Raw genomic sequence first — 18,250 nt, 5'->3', positions numbered from 1 at the left:
AGCTAAACCAAAGCCCTTGAGTGACAGTCACCCAGTAGGCAGTGTGACAGGCACAAAGTCAGGTGTGCTGGGTGATTGGAGACCAGAGAGGTCAGTTTGAGGTGGGCAGACAGGGGAAATCATGTAGAACTCTATGAATAGCCTAAGGACTATTGACTGTTTTGGTTCTTCGGTCTACATCCAAATATTACATGAGATTATATGCTAAACATGTTTCATAATCAGGAAAGTAGTTTCTAAAGGCAAGTTACATTTTAAAATTTTCTTTTATTTTGCTTATTTTTATGTGTGTGCCTATATGTGGATGTCGGAAAACAACTTTAGGGATTTGTTTCTCTTCTATCATGTAGGTCCAGGGGCTTGAACTCAGGTCATTGACTAAGCCATCTTGTTGGTCCCAAAAATTTATTACTTGGAGTGTTGTATGTTTTTAAATTAGCTTAGCCATAGAAATCTACTTTCCTTTACTTCATCAAAGATTAGTTGAAAGGTTTTCCTCAGCAAGTATGAAAGAATGGTGATCACATTTTCTATTGGAGGTGTGGAGAAAAGGTGATAAAGATTATTTCCGTGGCTGAATTAATGATTTTATATTCTCTAACAGGAACATAAAGACATCAAAAAATGGAACCAAGTATGGATGTGAATTCAGTCACTATCTCTGTTGAGGGAATGACATGTATTTCCTGTGTCCGGACCATTGAACAGCAGATCGGGAAAGCGAATGGTGTCCATCACATTAAAGTAAGTTTCTCTTTGTAGATCAGTAAGATGCCATCAACAATAATTCTGGTAAGAATTACTTCTGTTACTGGGATTGAAGCCATAAAACCAACACATTGACTGAAAAATAAAATACACTGCTAAGCTGATACTAAATAATCTGTATAATAATATATAATAATAATAACTATATAATAGTTGTATAATAATAACTTATCTAGTTAATTCTGTTTTAAGAAAGAAAGTCAGGTATAATTGAGGCAGGAGGATCAGTTGAGTTCAGGAGTCTAAAGATCAGTGTGGATAACACAATCAGTCCTAGTCTTAAAAAACAGCAAAGAAAAAGAACAGTGTTCAAATATGGACTCTATTGTGGTTGCATATGTGTGCTTTTTACTACTCCTAATTTCTGTCTTTTTATTTGAAACAAGGTTTGGACGTGTAACCCCAAATGGCCTCAAACTCAGGATCCTCCTGCTTCAAGCTCCCAAATGCTAGAATTCTAAGTATATAGGGTCATGATGAGATTGAATTTACTTTTAACTTCATGCTGGGTGAAAATATATGATCTCAGAGAATGAGCTAGGAATTTTTTTTCTCTTTTTATAGCATTAGTGATTATTTTGTGATCACAGTTTATATGACATAGCTAAAGCATTATTATTATTATTTAACATTCTTTAAGCATTAGCAGATTTCTCAGTGTGCTGTGGTTGCGATTGAAGCTCAGGTCATTTACCTTTTGGGGGGTAGTACTGCAGTTTGAACTTAGGGCTTTGCCAATGTTAGGCAAGAGCTTTATCACTAAGCTATATCCCTAGCAGGTTATTTTACACTTATTTATTTTGGAGGTTTTGAAGCAAAAGTGTGCTAGGCTGGCCTGGCACTGTATGGCCTCTTCCTGTCTCAGACTACCAGTCTTCTGTCCTCAGTTTCCAGAATGCTGGTTTATAGGCTTGGGCTCTTTGTCTGCTGAAGTCCAGGCTGTTTAACATGGGCTGTTAAGCCTCCCCAACACTATAGGGGACACCTGTGGCTGTCTTTTTGGTATTATTTCTCTTTCTGGGGGTAGCTAATGGGGCAGGATCTATTTGTGTAGCTAGGCTTGCCTTGGTCTCACTATCTAGCTCAAGCTAGACTCAAATTTGTGATTCATTTGTCTCAGCCTCCTGAGTGCTAGGAGTATAGATGGGGGCCACCCTACCTGCCAGTTGCTTGAGGTTTTGTTGAATCTTTTTTCTTTGTTTTGTTTGCTTGTTTGAAACATGGTGTATATAGCTCAGATTGACCATGAATTTAATATTTAGCCAAGGCTATCCTTGAATTCCTGTTCCTCTCACTTCCAATCTCCCAAGTAATAGGATTACTTGTCTAGTAAAATATATTGAGTATTTTTTTCTGTTAAAACATCTCTATATATAACTATAAGGCTAGATTCCACTTAATAAGATATTTATGTATTTATTTTGTTTTATGTATATATGTACCTGAGCTGAGTATATGTATGCACAACACATATGAGCAGGTAATGGAAGAGAGTGAAAGAGGATGTTGGATTGACTGGAACTGGAGTTACAGACAGTTGTGAGCTACCCATGTGGGTTTTGGGCACTGCATTTGGGTCCTCTGAAAGAACAGCAAGTGCTCTTAACTTAGCTCTTCAGTCCTCTCCACACTTTTCTTAAGGCAGGGTCTCAAGTATACCAGGTCAGTCTCAAACTCACTGTGTAGCTGAGGATGTCCTTGATCTTACTCTTTCTCTCTGAAGTGCTAAAATTACAGACCACATTGTCAGGCAGCCTTTTTTTGTGGTGCTGGGGATTAAAAGTAGGACCTTGTGTATGCTGAAAATCTCTATATCCCCAGCTAGATTCTATTTTAATATTTTCAAATACATTCCTATTTTTCAAAGCACTCTACTTGTGCCCCACTTAGATATAAAACTGCTATCTCCGCTTCTAATAAAGTCTGTTTAAAGTTAGACAAATGCAATTGCCTTCTGATTAAATAGTAAAGGAAGAAGAGCAGGGCTGTAATATAAAAGCACTTTGGGTTACCAACAATGATTTATATGAATCCTAGTGATAGATACTGAAGGCTGTACTTTCCAGTGCACATTGGTAATTTGATTGCTGAGCTTGAAAGGAAACATGTCAGCTTTTTCCAGCTCTGCCTCTCCATCAAACACTTTTATGAAAGAGGATCCATTATGACCTTTCTCTTAAAAATTTTACTATTAGGCCTTTAGACTCAGAGATTTATTATGAAGTTAATAAAACTTAAGTTTCAGAGCCTCTCTATGCACTAACTTACCTCTGTGACTCTGGAAAGAATCTCAGATGTGCTCACATGGATCGGTGCTTGGTTTGCTTGCTTTGAGATTGGATCAAGCTGACTTTGAACTCACGCCCTTCTGTATGCTTGCTTTACTATGCCTGGTTTGTTTTGTTTTTATGTTGGAATTTAGCCAAAATGCTAAGAAGTGATATAGGACCTCATTGAGTAGCCAAGGCAGGATTTGAGCCTGCCTTTGTCTCCCAAGGGTGGGGATTGCAAATATCTTCTACAATGCCCACAGTCATATTTTGTACAATTTGCAAAAGCAAGATTTGAACAGTCTTTTAGTGGACTACTGTTCTTTTCATTTCACCTCTACCTCTTAACAGAGGTTCTCTTTGTGTTGAATGGTTGGAGAATATATGAGCATTTAGAAAATCTAAGTGGGAGAGTAACATTGGAGCTATGCTTACTTTAGGATTACTGGGCTATATGGCTTTGTGTGGTTGGTTCTTGATTATATCTAGTTTAGTGAAGTTTTTGCCAAGAACTATGGTATAAGAATGGCTCACAAAGTCCCTACCATTTATTGTGCTGCCTCCCCCAGGATCTTAACATGAAGATGTCAGGCCTGATAGAAAACTGGTAAAAGAATAACACCAATGTAGTGTAACTAATGTAAGACTAGTTACTGCACAGGGAATTACAAAACTCCCTGATTTTTTTTTTCAAGACAGGGTTTCTCTGTAGCTTTTGGTTCCTGTCCTGGAACTAGCTCTTGTAGACCAGGCTGGCCTCAAACTCACAGAGATCCGCCTGTCTCTGCCTCCCGAGTGCTGGGATTTAAGGCGTGAGCCACCACTGCCCGGCATCCCCTGAATTCTTATAGCTTATATATGAAAGAAATTCAGGACTTTCCTCAAATTTGCCAGCACCTATAACCCCCAGTGTTCAATTGTAATGCTGGAAGAACCGTTCTAAACTATGACTGAACAAATACTTTAGGGCTGCTGCTGCTGCTCAGGGTTACAGTATTCTAGCACCAACACTGTAGACCAGACAGACAGAGGAAGCTAGCATTCAGTCTGCAGGAAAAACTGAGTTAGCTTTTTGTACAAAAATGCTTTTATAAAATCATTAGCACTAAATAACTGTATGGTTGAAAGTATACGTAAAAACTTAGATATAGAGATAGAGAGATGTTTGGGATATCATTAAGAAAAATATAAGTTATGGGGGTTTATGACATTTATCTTTGTGTGTTTATGTGTAAGAGGGGGGAGGGAGACAGAGACAGACAAGCAGACAGATAGACAGACAGACAGACAGACACACACACAGAAAGAGAGACTCAATATAGCCTTAGCTGTTCTGGAACTCTCAATATATTCTGGCCTTCAAGTCATAGAGATCCACCTGCTTCTTCCTTCCTAGTGCTAGGATTAAAGACATGTGCCGCCATGTCTGGCTAAACATTTGTCTTTTACAAGTTTATAATTTGTGCTCTTTCTCACTCTCACTCTCTGTCACTCCCTCTCCTCTCTATCCCCCCCCCCACAGGTAGTAAAGAAAAGATTTAAAAGAAGTCTGTAACTTGTGATTTATTTGTATATGTATGTGTGTGACAGTCTTGCTTTTTAGTTCAGGCTGACCTTCAATTCTTGATGCCTCTGCTTGCAGAGTGTTGAGATTACAGACTTGTACCATAATGCCCAGACATAACTTAGAATGTTTGTTTTATATTCAGAGTACTTACTTTGTGTAGAATTTTGCTATTTGTAGTTTTATATTATTTTACTTAAATAAGCACCCTCCAATTGTCTCAGAGGCTCTAAAAGAGATTTGTCTCTAGACATCATTTATAAAATTGCTTTTGTTCAAACATTTGTAGTCAGAATGTATTTCTACTTGGAAATCTACAAATATTGATCACTTTACAAAGAATTTTAAGTTTTAATTTTCTGGGTCATAATTTTTGAAGTTATACTATGTTGTCAGTGTGTGTGTGTGTGTGTGTGTGTGTGTGTGTGTGTGTGTGATACAGGGCCTAATAACTATTGGACAAACTCTATCACTGACCTACATCCACAGCCTCTGTGAAGGCAATTTTAAAAACAGGTTTGGGAAGAACCAATATATGGCCTAAGTCAAGGCCCCTTGGTAGTGTTTGGAATGAAGTAATAAAATTGAGATATTAAAATGAGTGAGCCTACTTTATTGAATAATGCAGCAGTAGAAGAGATTAGAGCTTTAACTCAACGAGAGTGGAAAGTCAGGAAGTCTCTAAGTCTAAATAAATGCAATGTGATTATTTGCCTTTTCAGCTTTAGCAATTAAATGACTTTTGGGGATTTTGTCTGGAACTGCATTGTTATTGAGTGTAGTATTCTTATTTGTCCTGCTAGTGCTATCACAGTAGACTTTAAAGGAATTAACCTGAAGTTTAATTGAATCACCCCAGTGATCTGCTCAGAGAAAAAAATAACATGGGAAGATAATGTGAAGATCTTTCTCTGCAATTGATTGGCTCTTTTGAAGTGGGAATGTAAAATCAAATTTCATTAGATACGAGAACTGAAGGACTACAAAGGTTAATGCCTCATTAATCTGAAACTTACAATGCTTACATTTGGAGCACTTTCCCCGTTTACTCGTAAGTGCTGTAGTTTACTCTCTTTGTATAGAGTATCCTTTAACAGTCATCTCTCAGGAGTCTGGGGAGATGGCTCAGTGGATAAATTCTTTGCTGTACAATCAGGAGAACCAGAGGACCAGAGTTTGGATGCCTTGCACCCATGTAAATGCCAGGTGACCATAAAATAAAGTGGAGAGTGATTGAGGAAGGCAATGCCTGCAGCTGCCATCCACACATATGAGTACATGTACCTGCAAATGTATGCTCTCATTACTGTGGAACACACGAATACATATGAATACCCACCATGCACATAAGCATATGTCTTTCTCTCTCCTCTTAAGATTACTTAAGGTTTTGTTAAAAGGGAACACATACACAGATAGTCTTTCAAACTGATGTCCTATTACCAACACTGTATTAGGATAAAAGAGAATTTTGATTATTATAACTATTAGTGACTAGGGACTATTGTTATTCTTTTTTAAAGATAGGAAGGGTGGAGCAGCAGTGGGTCGCCAGAGGTCTCAGCAGGTCCCCTTGGCGGGTGGGAGACTGTGGTAGGTGGGAGACAGACATATATGCCATACAGAGAATTTGGGTATAGAGTTTATTTAGTGGGTTATGGAGGGGAAAGGGAAGGGGAAAGGGGAAAAGTGGGGAGAAGAGAAGAAGGGAGAGAGAGAGAGAGAGAGAGAGAGAGAGAGAAGGAGGAAGGAGGAGGGAGGGAGGGAAAGAGGGAAAGAGAAAGAGGCAGTAGCCACCTCTTCCGAAGAGGGTCTGAAAGAGAGAGAGCTCAGGCTGGAGGAGGTGAGAGATAGCTTGTCTCCTCAGAACAGGAGGGCTGAGAGTTGTCTCTTAAAGGGACAAGTTACCCAGGTGACAGGCCAGGCCAGTAGATCATAACAGCTATAGAAATAGCTCAGCAGTTAAAGAGTACCTGCTACCCAGGTGACAGGCCAGGCCAGTAGATCATAACAGCTATAGAAATAGCTCAGCAGTTAAAGAGTACCTGCTGTTCTTGTAGAGGACCAGGATTCAGTTCCCAGCGCCCACATGGCAGATCACAGTCATCTGTAATTCCAGGGGCAGGGGGTCTGATGCTGTCTTCTGGCCTCTGTAGGCATCAGACATACATATAAAGCACACACATATAATACAGGCCAACAGCCACATAAAATAAAAAATAAATAAATCTTAAAAAATAAATACTAATGAGCAAGCACACGTCATGAAGACACTGTTAGTTATTCAAAGAAGATTAGGTTTCTGAACTGTATTTCAAGGATCAAAGAAAGATGAAATCCAAGATAAAAACCTAGCAGTGGAGAAATAGTATAGAGAGGTATTTTAGTATTTCCCTTTTATACTGCTGCATTTGAATTTTATATGAATAATTATATATTGCTTGTACATTTCTGAAGCAGTTGAAATCTGTTAGAATGGGATTTGACAAAGCACTCAATTTAAAAGTAGCTTAGTTTGTGAAAAGTACTGTTAATATTTTTTTTATAAATCTATGAAATCTCTGTCTCTTTCATCTTAAACTATTTGAATATTTATACATCTTTTGGATTATTGTTGTAGTTTTAAGAACTGTCTTTTACAGTCTCATAATTGACTGAATAGTTGTAAATGGTAACCTTTCTTTTGATTGGTCTAATAGGCAAGCTGGGGATTGAATTTAGGGACTTTCATATGCTAAATATACATATACACTTCATCACAGAACTACAGCTCTGTCCCCTGGATAAATATTACTAGAGCTTTAATCTTGTTATATTTCAGTTTTCAGTGTCATATATTAAAGGACAAGCATCCAGCATTACTCTTAAATAATATACATGCTTTTCAGCAAGTCATAATATAGATTATATTGATAAATGACATTTTTTAAAAATCTATTTTTCTAAAAAAGAAAGCAAACTATCTTTTTTCATTATATATACCAATCCAAGTTTCCACTTCCTCCTCTCCTCCCTTTCTATACACCTACCCGCAACTGCATTCCCTATCCAATCCTCAGAGAGGCAAGGCACATTGCTTTGGGGAAACTCCTATTATATCAAGGCTGAGCAAGGTATCCATCCAAAGAGAATAAGTTCCCAAAAAGCCAGTATAAGCAGTAGGAATAAATCCTAGTGCCACTGCCAGTGGCCCCCTCAGTTTGCCCCAGCCATGCAACTGTCAACCACATTCAGAGGGACTAGTGTGGTCCTATGCTGTTTCCTTCCCTGTCTGTCTGGTGTTGGTGAGCTTCTATTAGCTTAGGTAGACTGTTTCAGTGGGTATATTCATCATGGTCTTGACCTTTTGCTCATATTCTCACTCCTCCCACTCGTCAAATGGACTTTGGGGACTCAGTCCAGTGCTCTGATGCAGGTCTCTGCCTCTGTTTCCATCAGTTGCTGGATGAAGGTTCTATGATGAATGATATTTAAGATATTCAGCAATCTGACTATAGGGCAAGGCCAGTTTGGGCATCCTCTCATGTTGACTGAGGTTTCTGCCCCACCCAGTCCCACAGTCGTTGAGTCCCAAAGAAATACACAGAGGCCTACATTAGTTAAAAACTGTTTGGCCTATTAGTTCAGGCTTCTTATTAACTCTTATAACTTATATTAGCCCATAATTCTTGTCTGTGTTAGCCATGTGGCTTGGTACCTTTTTTGGCGAGGCAGTCTCATCTTGCTTCTTCTATGTCTGGGTTCCTCTGTGTTGACTGCAGACTGAGTCTCTCCTCTTCCCAGAATTCTCCTGTTCTTGTTGCCCTGCCTCTCCTTCCTTCCTGGCCAATCAGTGTTTTATTAAAAATAATACAAGTGACAGGATAAAAGACCTGTGTACCACAAACAACAACAACAACAACAACAACAACAAGAACTCTGAATCGAATCTCCTTTGGTTAGCTTTTCTCCTGACCATTATCCATAGCAACTTGTAACCAACATTCTAAACAAAGGCAAACATCCTTAATCCACTTTTTGAGAATGTGGGCATAGTTTTCCAAGCTACTTCCTGCTGATTGGGGGCACTGATAATCTTATGGTGGCCTAAAGAAAATTTTCAATTATGGTCAAGTCCTGAATGGAATATTCTGTGAGGCTTGATCCTTGCAGCCAGCAGTCTTGAAACTGTTCTGGATGCAGAACTCAGAGGAAACTCCAACAGAGGTCCTCTGAAATGTTGGATCATCTAGACCATTTGCTCCTATTGGAGATTCTTCAGGGGGTCTTCCTTGATCAAACCTGATTTTTCTTAGCTCGGAATGGTTCCAAAGCCTCTCATTTTCTATGGAAACAAAAGAAAAACCTCTCCTCCAAAGTAATATACCTTTTGACTTAAATTTTGAAGTCACGGCATTTTCAAAATATATATTTTGGATTAATTCAGCAGCATTTATAATCAAATATCTTTTAGCAGCTTTTGCTTTTTCCTCAGCCATCAAACAACTTAAAGACAATACAATAACATACAGTATCCAGACTCTCTGTGTTTTTCATTTGTGCATGGCTTTATTTTAAATTCTATATCTTTTATTTTCATTTTTAATTTCTGACTTTTTGAGACTAGGTTTCTCTGTGTGTCTTTGGCTCTCCTAGCACTCACTCTGTAGACCAGGGTTGACCTTGAACTCACAGAGATCTTCCTGCCTCTGCCTTCAAAGTGCTGGGATTAAAGGTGTGTGCCACCTGCACTTTGAACTCACAGAGATCTGTCTGCCTCTGCCTCCCAAGAATTGGGATTAAAAGTGTGTGCCACCACACTCAACCACTCTCTTTCTTTTTTTATTTTAAGGACTTTATCCTTTTTTTCTTTTCTCTCCCAAGCCTACATATATTTTTAAACACACTGTAAACCATTTAGAGGTTCTCTTTGTCTTTGAATCTATCTCCAGCACTAGGAAGTAGAGGGCGGAGAATCAGGAGTTCAAGGTATCCTTAGCCACAAAGTGAGTTTAGGAACTGGTTTGGAGCTGGATGGTGGTAGCACACACCTTTAAGGGCAGCACTCTGGAGGCAGAGGGAGGCAGATCCCTGTGAGTTCGATGCCAGCCTGGTCTACAAGAGCTAGTTCCAGGACAGATTCTAAAGCTACAGAGAAACCCTGTCTCAAAAAACAAAACAAAACAAAATAACAACAACAAAAAACAAATAAACAAAAAAAAGAAAGAAAAACTGGTCTGTGCTCCATGAAACACTGTCTCAAAAACGTGATGATGTGAAATGTGAGGAGGAAAAATAGACATGTAACTAAACTTTTATTCTAACACTAGAAATATTTCATGTTTTTCAGTTGTTTATATATATAAGCCATATGTTGCTACAAATTACAAGCATAGAATTTTAGTTTTCATTAAGATGGAGCTTATGTATCTTAACCATTTGTAGATTATGGAATTATATACATTTGCATTTGAAACCTCTTTCATTTTCCCCCTAAGCATCCTGGGTGGTTGATTTAGCTTTCATGGTACTGGAACACCTTTGCCTTAGTCTGTTCAAGCTTCTATAGGAAAATACCACAAAGTGACTTATGTATAAGAAAATTATTTCATGTATCTATTCATTTTTAGACAGGGTCTCATTCTATATGCATATAGCTATATAACCCAGGTTGAACTAGAACTCAGAATCTTCCTGCCTGAGCTTCTCAGGTACTGAATTTACAGGCATGTGCCACCATGTCTTGCTGCTATTATTATTGTTGTTGTTGTTGTTTACAGGATTTCCGTATGTAGCCTAGTCTCACCACAAACTTACTATATCCTCACATGACTGACTCTTCATATGAGTTCTCTGGGTCCTTGTTTATAAGGATCCTAATCTTAATTATGATGGCTCTGCTTTTACAAACTAGTTACCTAGGACCCTTCAATTCTGGATTATTTGTTTACACTGTGAAGATGTGTTTTTGCCAAGGCACCTTCTGATTGGTTTAATAAAGAGCTGAATGGTCAATAGCTAGGCAGGACTTCCGGGAACAGAGAGGACTCTGTGAAGAAGAAAGGCAGAGTCGCCTGCCAGATGCAGAGGAAACAACATTGCCAATGTAAAGAGAACAGAATGTACATGAAAATAAATGGGTTTATGTAAGTTATAAGAGCTAGTGGAACAAGCCTAAGCTAAGGCCAAACTTTCATAGCTAACAATAAATCTCCACATATTTGTGAGCCTAAAGGAAAGTCCAACTACATCCTCCTTGTTGGCTTTGAAACATTGGAATTTTGTGGGAACACTTTTATTTATTTTATGTGATTGGGTGATTTGTCTATGTGTGCATATGCACCACATGCTTGTCTGGTGCCCAGTGAAGCCAGAAAAGAGCATCAGATCACTTGAAACTGGAGTTACAAAGAGTTGTAAGCCACCACTTGGGTTCTGGGAATCAAACCTGAGTCCTTTGCAAGAGCAGACAGTGCTCTCAACCGCTCAACCCTCTGGTCCCAGTTTTAAAGCTTTTTTAAAAATTATTTTTATTTGTATTGGTGTTTTGTCTACATGTATTTCTATGTTAGGGTATCAAGACTTTGGACTTATAGACAGTTATGAGCTGCCAGGTAAGTGCTAGGAATTGAACCCAGGTCCTTTGGAAGAGCAGCCAGTCTTCTTAACTGCTGAGCCATCTCTCCAGCTCAAATTTTTAGCTTCTTAAAGCTAGCCAGCCATCCAGTCTGCCTGCCTGGCTGCCTTCCTTCCATCCTGTGTGTGAGCGAGTGTGTGTGTGTGTGTGTGTGTGTGTGTGTGACACACATGCAAGGATATTATAGAAGATAACTTGTTGGATTTGGTTCTCTCCTTTCATAATATGGATCCTGAGACTGAAACTCAGGTTGTTAGACTTGGTGGTAAGAGCCTTTATCCACTAATCCATCTTGCTGGCACAATTTTAAACTCTTACAGAAAAGTAGAGCTAAAAAGGAATATTTTCTCTGGTCTTCTCAGGAAACTGAGAGGTGGGATGATTCTTCCAAGGTTTTCACATTTTATATTGTCTAAGAATAGAAGATACAAACCACATATTTATACATTTTACATAGATGTTTTATGTAGAGAAATATGCTACATCTGGGTTGTCTCCTCCCTTTTTGAATGGAGTTTCACTGTGTAAAACCGAGATTGACCTGGACCTGGGACTCACTGTGTATTCCAGGTTAGACTCAAACCTGCATTGATCCTTCTTCTTTAGCCTCTCAAGTGTCTGGATTTCATGTTTAACATTTCAAGAGACACAGAAAATTATAAGCACTAATATAAATTATGTGAACAGCTAGCAACCTCTCTACATTATGGTTGTGGTGGTGGAGGTGTGTTTGTGTAGCATGTATTTTAAGATGGCCTTGGAGCTCTGACCTTCCTGTTGGCAAACACTTCCTGAGTGCTCAGATTATAGGTGGGCGCTGGCACACCTGCTGTTGCTAAGATCACAGGGTGCCATTAGTTTACTTCCTGTTCTTCTCTCCCACTGCCGTCTTCTGCTAACTAGTTTATACTCTTCTGTCTTCAGTGCTTCCTGCGCTCATGATCTGTAGGCTGTTCTGATTACGTTCAGAGGGACTCTTGAAATAATGGAAAATGGTTTCTCTAAGAATAAAATGACAGCATTGATTCCTAATGAAAAATGATGTAGAAACGTTGGAACAGTGTGGGGAGTTGGAGGTGATGATTTAGGGATGAGGGGAGCATGTGAAAGGAGAGCTGCTCAGACAAAGAATCACACTGCTACCAGCAATTTCCATCTCTGCACAGCCTTGCCTGGCTTGCCTCACTATTGTATCTCTAACAGCCAGTACAATGCCAGGCACATAATGGACACTCAGTAAATATTTGTTAGGTAAATAAATACCAGCTTAGCTTCCTACCCAAGGTTTTGGCACTCAGTACTGTCCTTGATGATTCTGAGCTCCACGTGGCTTTCTTCTTAAAAGAAAATAAGGGGTTGTGAGTTTTGTTTCCTTTGATACTTGAGGTTTCTAAAGTCTTTTCATTATAAGTTGAGTGCTCATACCCCAAAGTGATTTGTGCTAAGCATGCTCATCTAGCTTTAAAATATAGAAATAGAAGTAACTAAATAAGAGCATGTCTTCCTCATCTGCAGAATGAATAATATGGGGAAATACCACTTTTTTGAAATACTACTTTTTATTTATTATTGTTATTTGAGACACGGTTTTATGAAGTCCAGGGTGGCCTCAAACTCACTATTTAGACCCCCTGACCCATAAGCAAAAAATGTAACAAAACATTTAAAAGGATATATTAGCTATGATGTAATGAAACTTATATGCAGTAGTCCCCACAATAGGGCTGTGCCAGAATCTTCATCAGTGATAGAAATGTTTTATATATGATATCATAGGCACTACCCATTGTAAGCATTTCAGTTATAGGGAGGGAAGCTGAGTTACTGAATTTTTAACCTTATTTGAATTTTTGATTTTAAGAAATTTTCACGTAGAACCAGATGTGGAGGCACATACCTGTAATTCCTGCATTCAGAAGGCTGAGGAGGGAACATTTGGAGCTTGAAATGGGTGTGAGCCATAGATATACCCTGCCTAAAAAATTGTCATTTAACAACATTGGTCCTTTTTAGGTGTATAATAATTAGAATTTTTCTTATTTTTTGCATTAAAATCAGAGTTTTGCACTTGCTAGGCATTTTTACTTTTGTGAGTGTTATTGATTGTGAATGTTAAAACATGTTATTTTTGTAAATGTACATTTACATTTTGTGACTGTAATCAAATAGACTAGGTTCCCATTTGCTTGGGTACAAAAGCTAAAACAAGCACAGCTAAATATAAAGGAGTGAGGAAAGATTTATTACCTACAGCAGGGAAGGTGATGGGGTAATTATTTCCAAAGTAGTGCTTACCAAGGAAGCGTGAGGCTTTTTATTCAGGAAGCCTGCATATTTTCATTCAGGGGTTGGCCCATTGTTAAGCATGCTCAGCTAAGTAGTACAATCCTGATTATGATGAGTTTAAGGTCAATTTAAAAAGGATATATAATAGGCAAAGTTTGGGGCATGATTAGCCTAAAGTAGTGGAGCACATGTTCTAAAAATCAGGAGAAGGAATGCTTCTGGGCGTGTTCAATTTGTATCGTAAAGTTTTAGCTGAAAAGAACGAGAAAGAAAAAAAAAAAGAACGAGAAAGAACTGTTGGAAGGGGTGTTAATATAGCAGTTTACCCCTGAAGGTTTCTGCCCCATGTAGCAGCTAGCAGAAATACATGTGCAGATTCATTCACCACAACCACCCCCACCCCCCACCCCTGAAAACTACCTGTACTGCCTAAGGCTTTTGTATAGGCCCTGACAACCAGTGATCTATTTTCCCTCTTCTCCTTTAGCCTTTTCTTTGCAACACTCAGGATTATCCTAGGTCCTTGCAGACTAAGCAAATATACTACTATGGAACTGCAGTCACATCTGTTTCCTCAATCAGAATGCCATGGACCTCAGGCAAGTGAGATTAAAAGCAGCACAGACATTAAGGGCAACATTGAATAAATGGGACCTCCTGAAACTGAGAAGCTTCTGTAAAGCAAAGGACACTGTCACTAAGACAAAAAGGCAACCCACTGACTGGGAGAAGATCTTCACCAACCCCGCAACAGACAAAGGTCTGATCTCCAAAATATATAGAGAACTCAAGAAACTAGACTTTCTTTTAGATTTTTTTTTAATTGAGAAAAGGAGTAAAAAAAAAAAAACACAAGTTTCCACCTCCTCCCAGCCTCCCATTTCCCTCCCCCTCCTCCCACCCTTCTCCCCCTCCTCCCACCTTTCTCCCCCTCCCCCACTCCTTTCCCCCTCCCTCTCCAGTCCAAAGAGCAGTCAGGGTTTTCTGCCCTGTGGTAAGTCCTAGGTCCTCCCCCCTCCGTCCATATCTAGGAAGGTGAACCTCCAAACTGGCTAGGCTCCCACAAATCCAGCACATTAAGCAGGATCAAAACTCCGTGCCATTGTCCTTTGCGTCTCATCAGCCCTCATTGTTCGCCATGTTCAGAGAGTCCAGTTTTATCCGATGCTTTTTCAGTCACAGTCCAGCTGGCCTTGGTGAGCTCCCAATAGATCAGCTCCACTGTCTCAGTGGGTGGGTGCACCCCTCGTGGTCCCGACTTCTTTGCTCATGTTCTCCCTCCTTCTGCTCCTCATTGGGACCTTGGGAGCTCAGTCCAGTGCTCCAGTGTGGGTCTCTGTCTGATCTCCAAAATATATAGAGAACTCAAGAAACTAGACTTTAAAATGCTAATTAACCCAATTAAAAAATGGGGCACTGAACTGAACAGAGAATTCTCAACAGAAGAAGTTCAAGTGGCCAAAAGACACTTAAGGTCGTGCTCAACTTCCTTAGCAATCAGGGAAATGCAAATCAAAACAACTTTGAGATATCATCTTACACCTGTCAGAATGACTAAAGTCAAAAACACCAAGGATAGCCTTTGCTGGAGAGGCTGTGGAGGAAGGGGTACCCTCATCCATTGCTGGTGGGAATGCAATCTTGTGCAACCACTGTGGAAGTCAGTGTTTTGGTTTCTCAGGAAATTCGGGATCAACCTACCCCTGAACCCAGCAATACCACTCTTGGGAATATACCCAAGAGATGCCCTATCATATGACAAAAGCATTTGTTCAACTATGTTCATAGCAGTATTATTTGTAATAGCCAGAACCTGGAAACAACCTAGATGCCCTTCAATGGAAGAATGGATGAAGAAAGTATGGAATATATACACATTAGAGTACTACGCAGCGGTAAAAAACAATGACTTCTCGAATTTTGCATGCAAATGGATGGAAATAGAAAACACTATCCTGAGTGAGGTATCCCAGACCCAAAAAGATGAACATGGGATGTACTCACTCATAATTGGTTTCTAGCCATAAATAAGGGTCACGGAGTCTACAATAGGTGAATTCTTTTAGATTTTTATAAATGTGTATGGGTGTTTTGGCCATGTGAATGTTAGCTATCATTTTGGTTCTGGGTATCAAACCCAGATCTTCTGAGAGAGCAGACAGTGCTTTTAACCACTAAGATGCCCCCTTTTGCTTATTTTAATGAACTTCATTTTTTATTTCTTCCTTTAGCTTTGTAACTGACAACAATAAGTTTGATAAAAACTTGAAATATGATCATGGCATGGAGGTTTTAAGGCTCAGATAACTCTAGCCAGGTAGCTTTTTGTGGAAGAGAGCACTAGCATAAATGATCAACAGAAATGGGAAAATAATTTATATTGGTTTTAGATTATGCCATATAGTATTTTCCATGAGAAGAAGAAAAATTAAAGCCACACAACGAGATGCACTCCTATACTTCCTGCATTCAGGGTATGAGGTGGGAAGATTGTGAGGTCAAGGTCAGCCTATAGTCGTGTTATATTTCAAGGCATAGCACAAATTATAGTACAGCCTGGATGACATAATTCTCTTTCAGAGAACTAGGGTTCAATTCCCAGCACCTATACTATAGTTAACAGCCATCTATAACTTTAGTTCCAGGGGACCCAACATCATCTTCTGGCCTCCATGGACACTAAGCATACACATGGTGCACAGATATACATGTAGGAAAAAACACATATACACAAATAAAAATAAAGTGTGAAGCTGGAAAAATGAATCAGTAAGAGTATCTGCTACTCTTGTAGAGGACCCTGGTTCAATTTGTTGCTGGGTCTCCCTGTGATAAGCATGTCTTGGAGCAGCTTCTGTTCCCTTTTTTCTCATGCACATGCCTTAATTCAGAGCCTGTGTTATGTTGTTGTTGCAATTGGAGTAGTTTCTTAATTGGTATCTCTCCAACCAGCCCATCATCTTCTATGCACTGATTGTTTAAGATAGAGATCTCATGACGTTCCCCTGTGTAACTTTTTCATGACACTCTACTACCATTAAGGTAGATTATAAACTATTATTGACGTAAGACCCCATAATAGAGCAATCCTTTCATTTCTAGGCTTCATATTTTTCTACCTTTGTGCTTCCATTTGTTTGCAGTTTCTTCATATGTGATGAATCCCTTTGTCCTTTAATAGGCATTATTTTCTCCAAGGAGCCTTTTCTGAGATGTAATGTCAGGGACCAATGGTTAGCCACCTTCTATATTCTCTGTCCTAGTGTTGATCCATGTGAGTGTGGCATGTTCAGCTTTGTGACCTAAGAATCCCATTTCCTGGCACACATAACAAGTACTTAGTAAATGTTAGCTGTTCTTTGTTTACTTATACTTTGATAACTTTACTTTGATAACTTATTACTGCTACAAGGAACTTTCCTACTTCTGAAAACCCTGGAAGGCAATGGTGCTTATGCCCAGCCTCTGTGTATGTGTGTGTTTATTGAGAATTACATCTAGGGCATTATATCCAGGGTCTTGTGCATGCAAAGCATCCACTCTGTCACTGAGTTATACCTCCACCCTTTAATTAATATTTTTAAAGGAGTGGACTTTATATTAACTTGCATTTTATATTGTAAAAGGTTTTTTTTTCTTTATAGACATGGATGTGAGAGCTCATGGGTGCTTATCATCTCATCTACTACATTCTCCCCTTTCCTTTTGAGGCAAGTTCCTTCTTACATTTTTCTCAGCTATGGAAGCCAGCAAGCCCAACCATCCTCCTGTCTCTCCTCCACTCTTTGCTGAGCTAAAAGCTGTGTGCTGGATACCTAGATTGTTATACAGGTGCTGGGATATGAGCTCCAGTTGTCACGATTGTATAGCGGATGCCCTGAACTGCTGAGCCATCTCTCAACCCTACCTTTTATTTTCTGTAGTAGTACTATTTCTTGTAGAACCTTTTAAATCCGTATAATGTGACATGTTGCAGTAATTTATGAAAAGATATATTAGGAAAGTATAGTCTGTATTCTGTGGTGAGATTCTAGAGTGTGCTTGTCAATGCACATAGTTTGATTACCTGATTGGTACCACAGTTATGAAGGCCTACACATTGTTTTGGGTGGATAAAACATTTTATGTTTCTTTCCAGCAAGAGTAGTAAAGGTGAAAACATAGTTGAGTAAATACTAGTTTCTAGTGCTGTTATTTATTTCATCCTTCTTGTATGTGGTGTGATTGATATCCTTTTCCTAACATATTTTACTTTTAAATTTATTTTGTTGAAAATTTTGCACATGAGTACAGGTATTTACCTCATTTCTTCCCCTTTGTCCCCCTCTTCAGTTCCTCCTATGTTCCCCCACCACTCACTCTCAAATTTATGACCTCTTATTTCTTTAATTATTATTGCTACATGTTTACACACACACACACACACACACACACACACACCACTGAGTCTGTTTACTATTACTCATGTTTAGGGATGACCACCATTTGGAGAAGACTGTTTCTCTATCTCTCAGCAACCATTATTGGACTTTATCTCTGCATCTAGGGGTGGGACTATGTGAGATTTTTTTTTCCACTGATACTATCATTGTGCAGGTCTTGTTTAGACAATCATTTTGTTGTGGTTTCATGGATTCATCTTCTTTGTCATACATAGAAGACACTATGTCTTAGCAGATATCCTGGTCTTTTGGCTCTTATGGTCTTTCTGCCCTCTCTTGCAATATTCCTTGAGCTTCAGGTGTA

At 39.1% G+C, this 18,250-nt stretch overlaps 1 protein-coding gene across 1 annotated transcript in view; it reads left to right on the top strand.

Annotated features, from left to right (window-relative positions):
- Positions 1-636: 636 nt before the first annotated feature.
- Positions 637-18,250, top strand: part of LOC121442722 (copper-transporting ATPase 1) — a 62,841-nt gene continuing 45,227 nt past the window's right edge. Inside the window, exon 1 of the mRNA XM_041644327.1 lies at positions 637-744. Within this exon, the coding sequence (XP_041500261.1) occupies positions 637-744 (108 nt within the window). The remainder of the gene's footprint in view (positions 745-18,250) is intronic.

This window comes from Microtus oregoni, unplaced genomic scaffold, assembly GCF_018167655.1.
Source record: "Microtus oregoni isolate MIOR12 unplaced genomic scaffold, Mior012 000094F_ref0000399, whole genome shotgun sequence".
In the NCBI taxonomy this organism is placed as follows: Eukaryota; Metazoa; Chordata; class Mammalia; order Rodentia; family Cricetidae; genus Microtus; species Microtus oregoni.
Note: the sequence above shows the minus strand (reverse complement) of the source record. Positions and strands in the feature narration are given on the sequence as shown.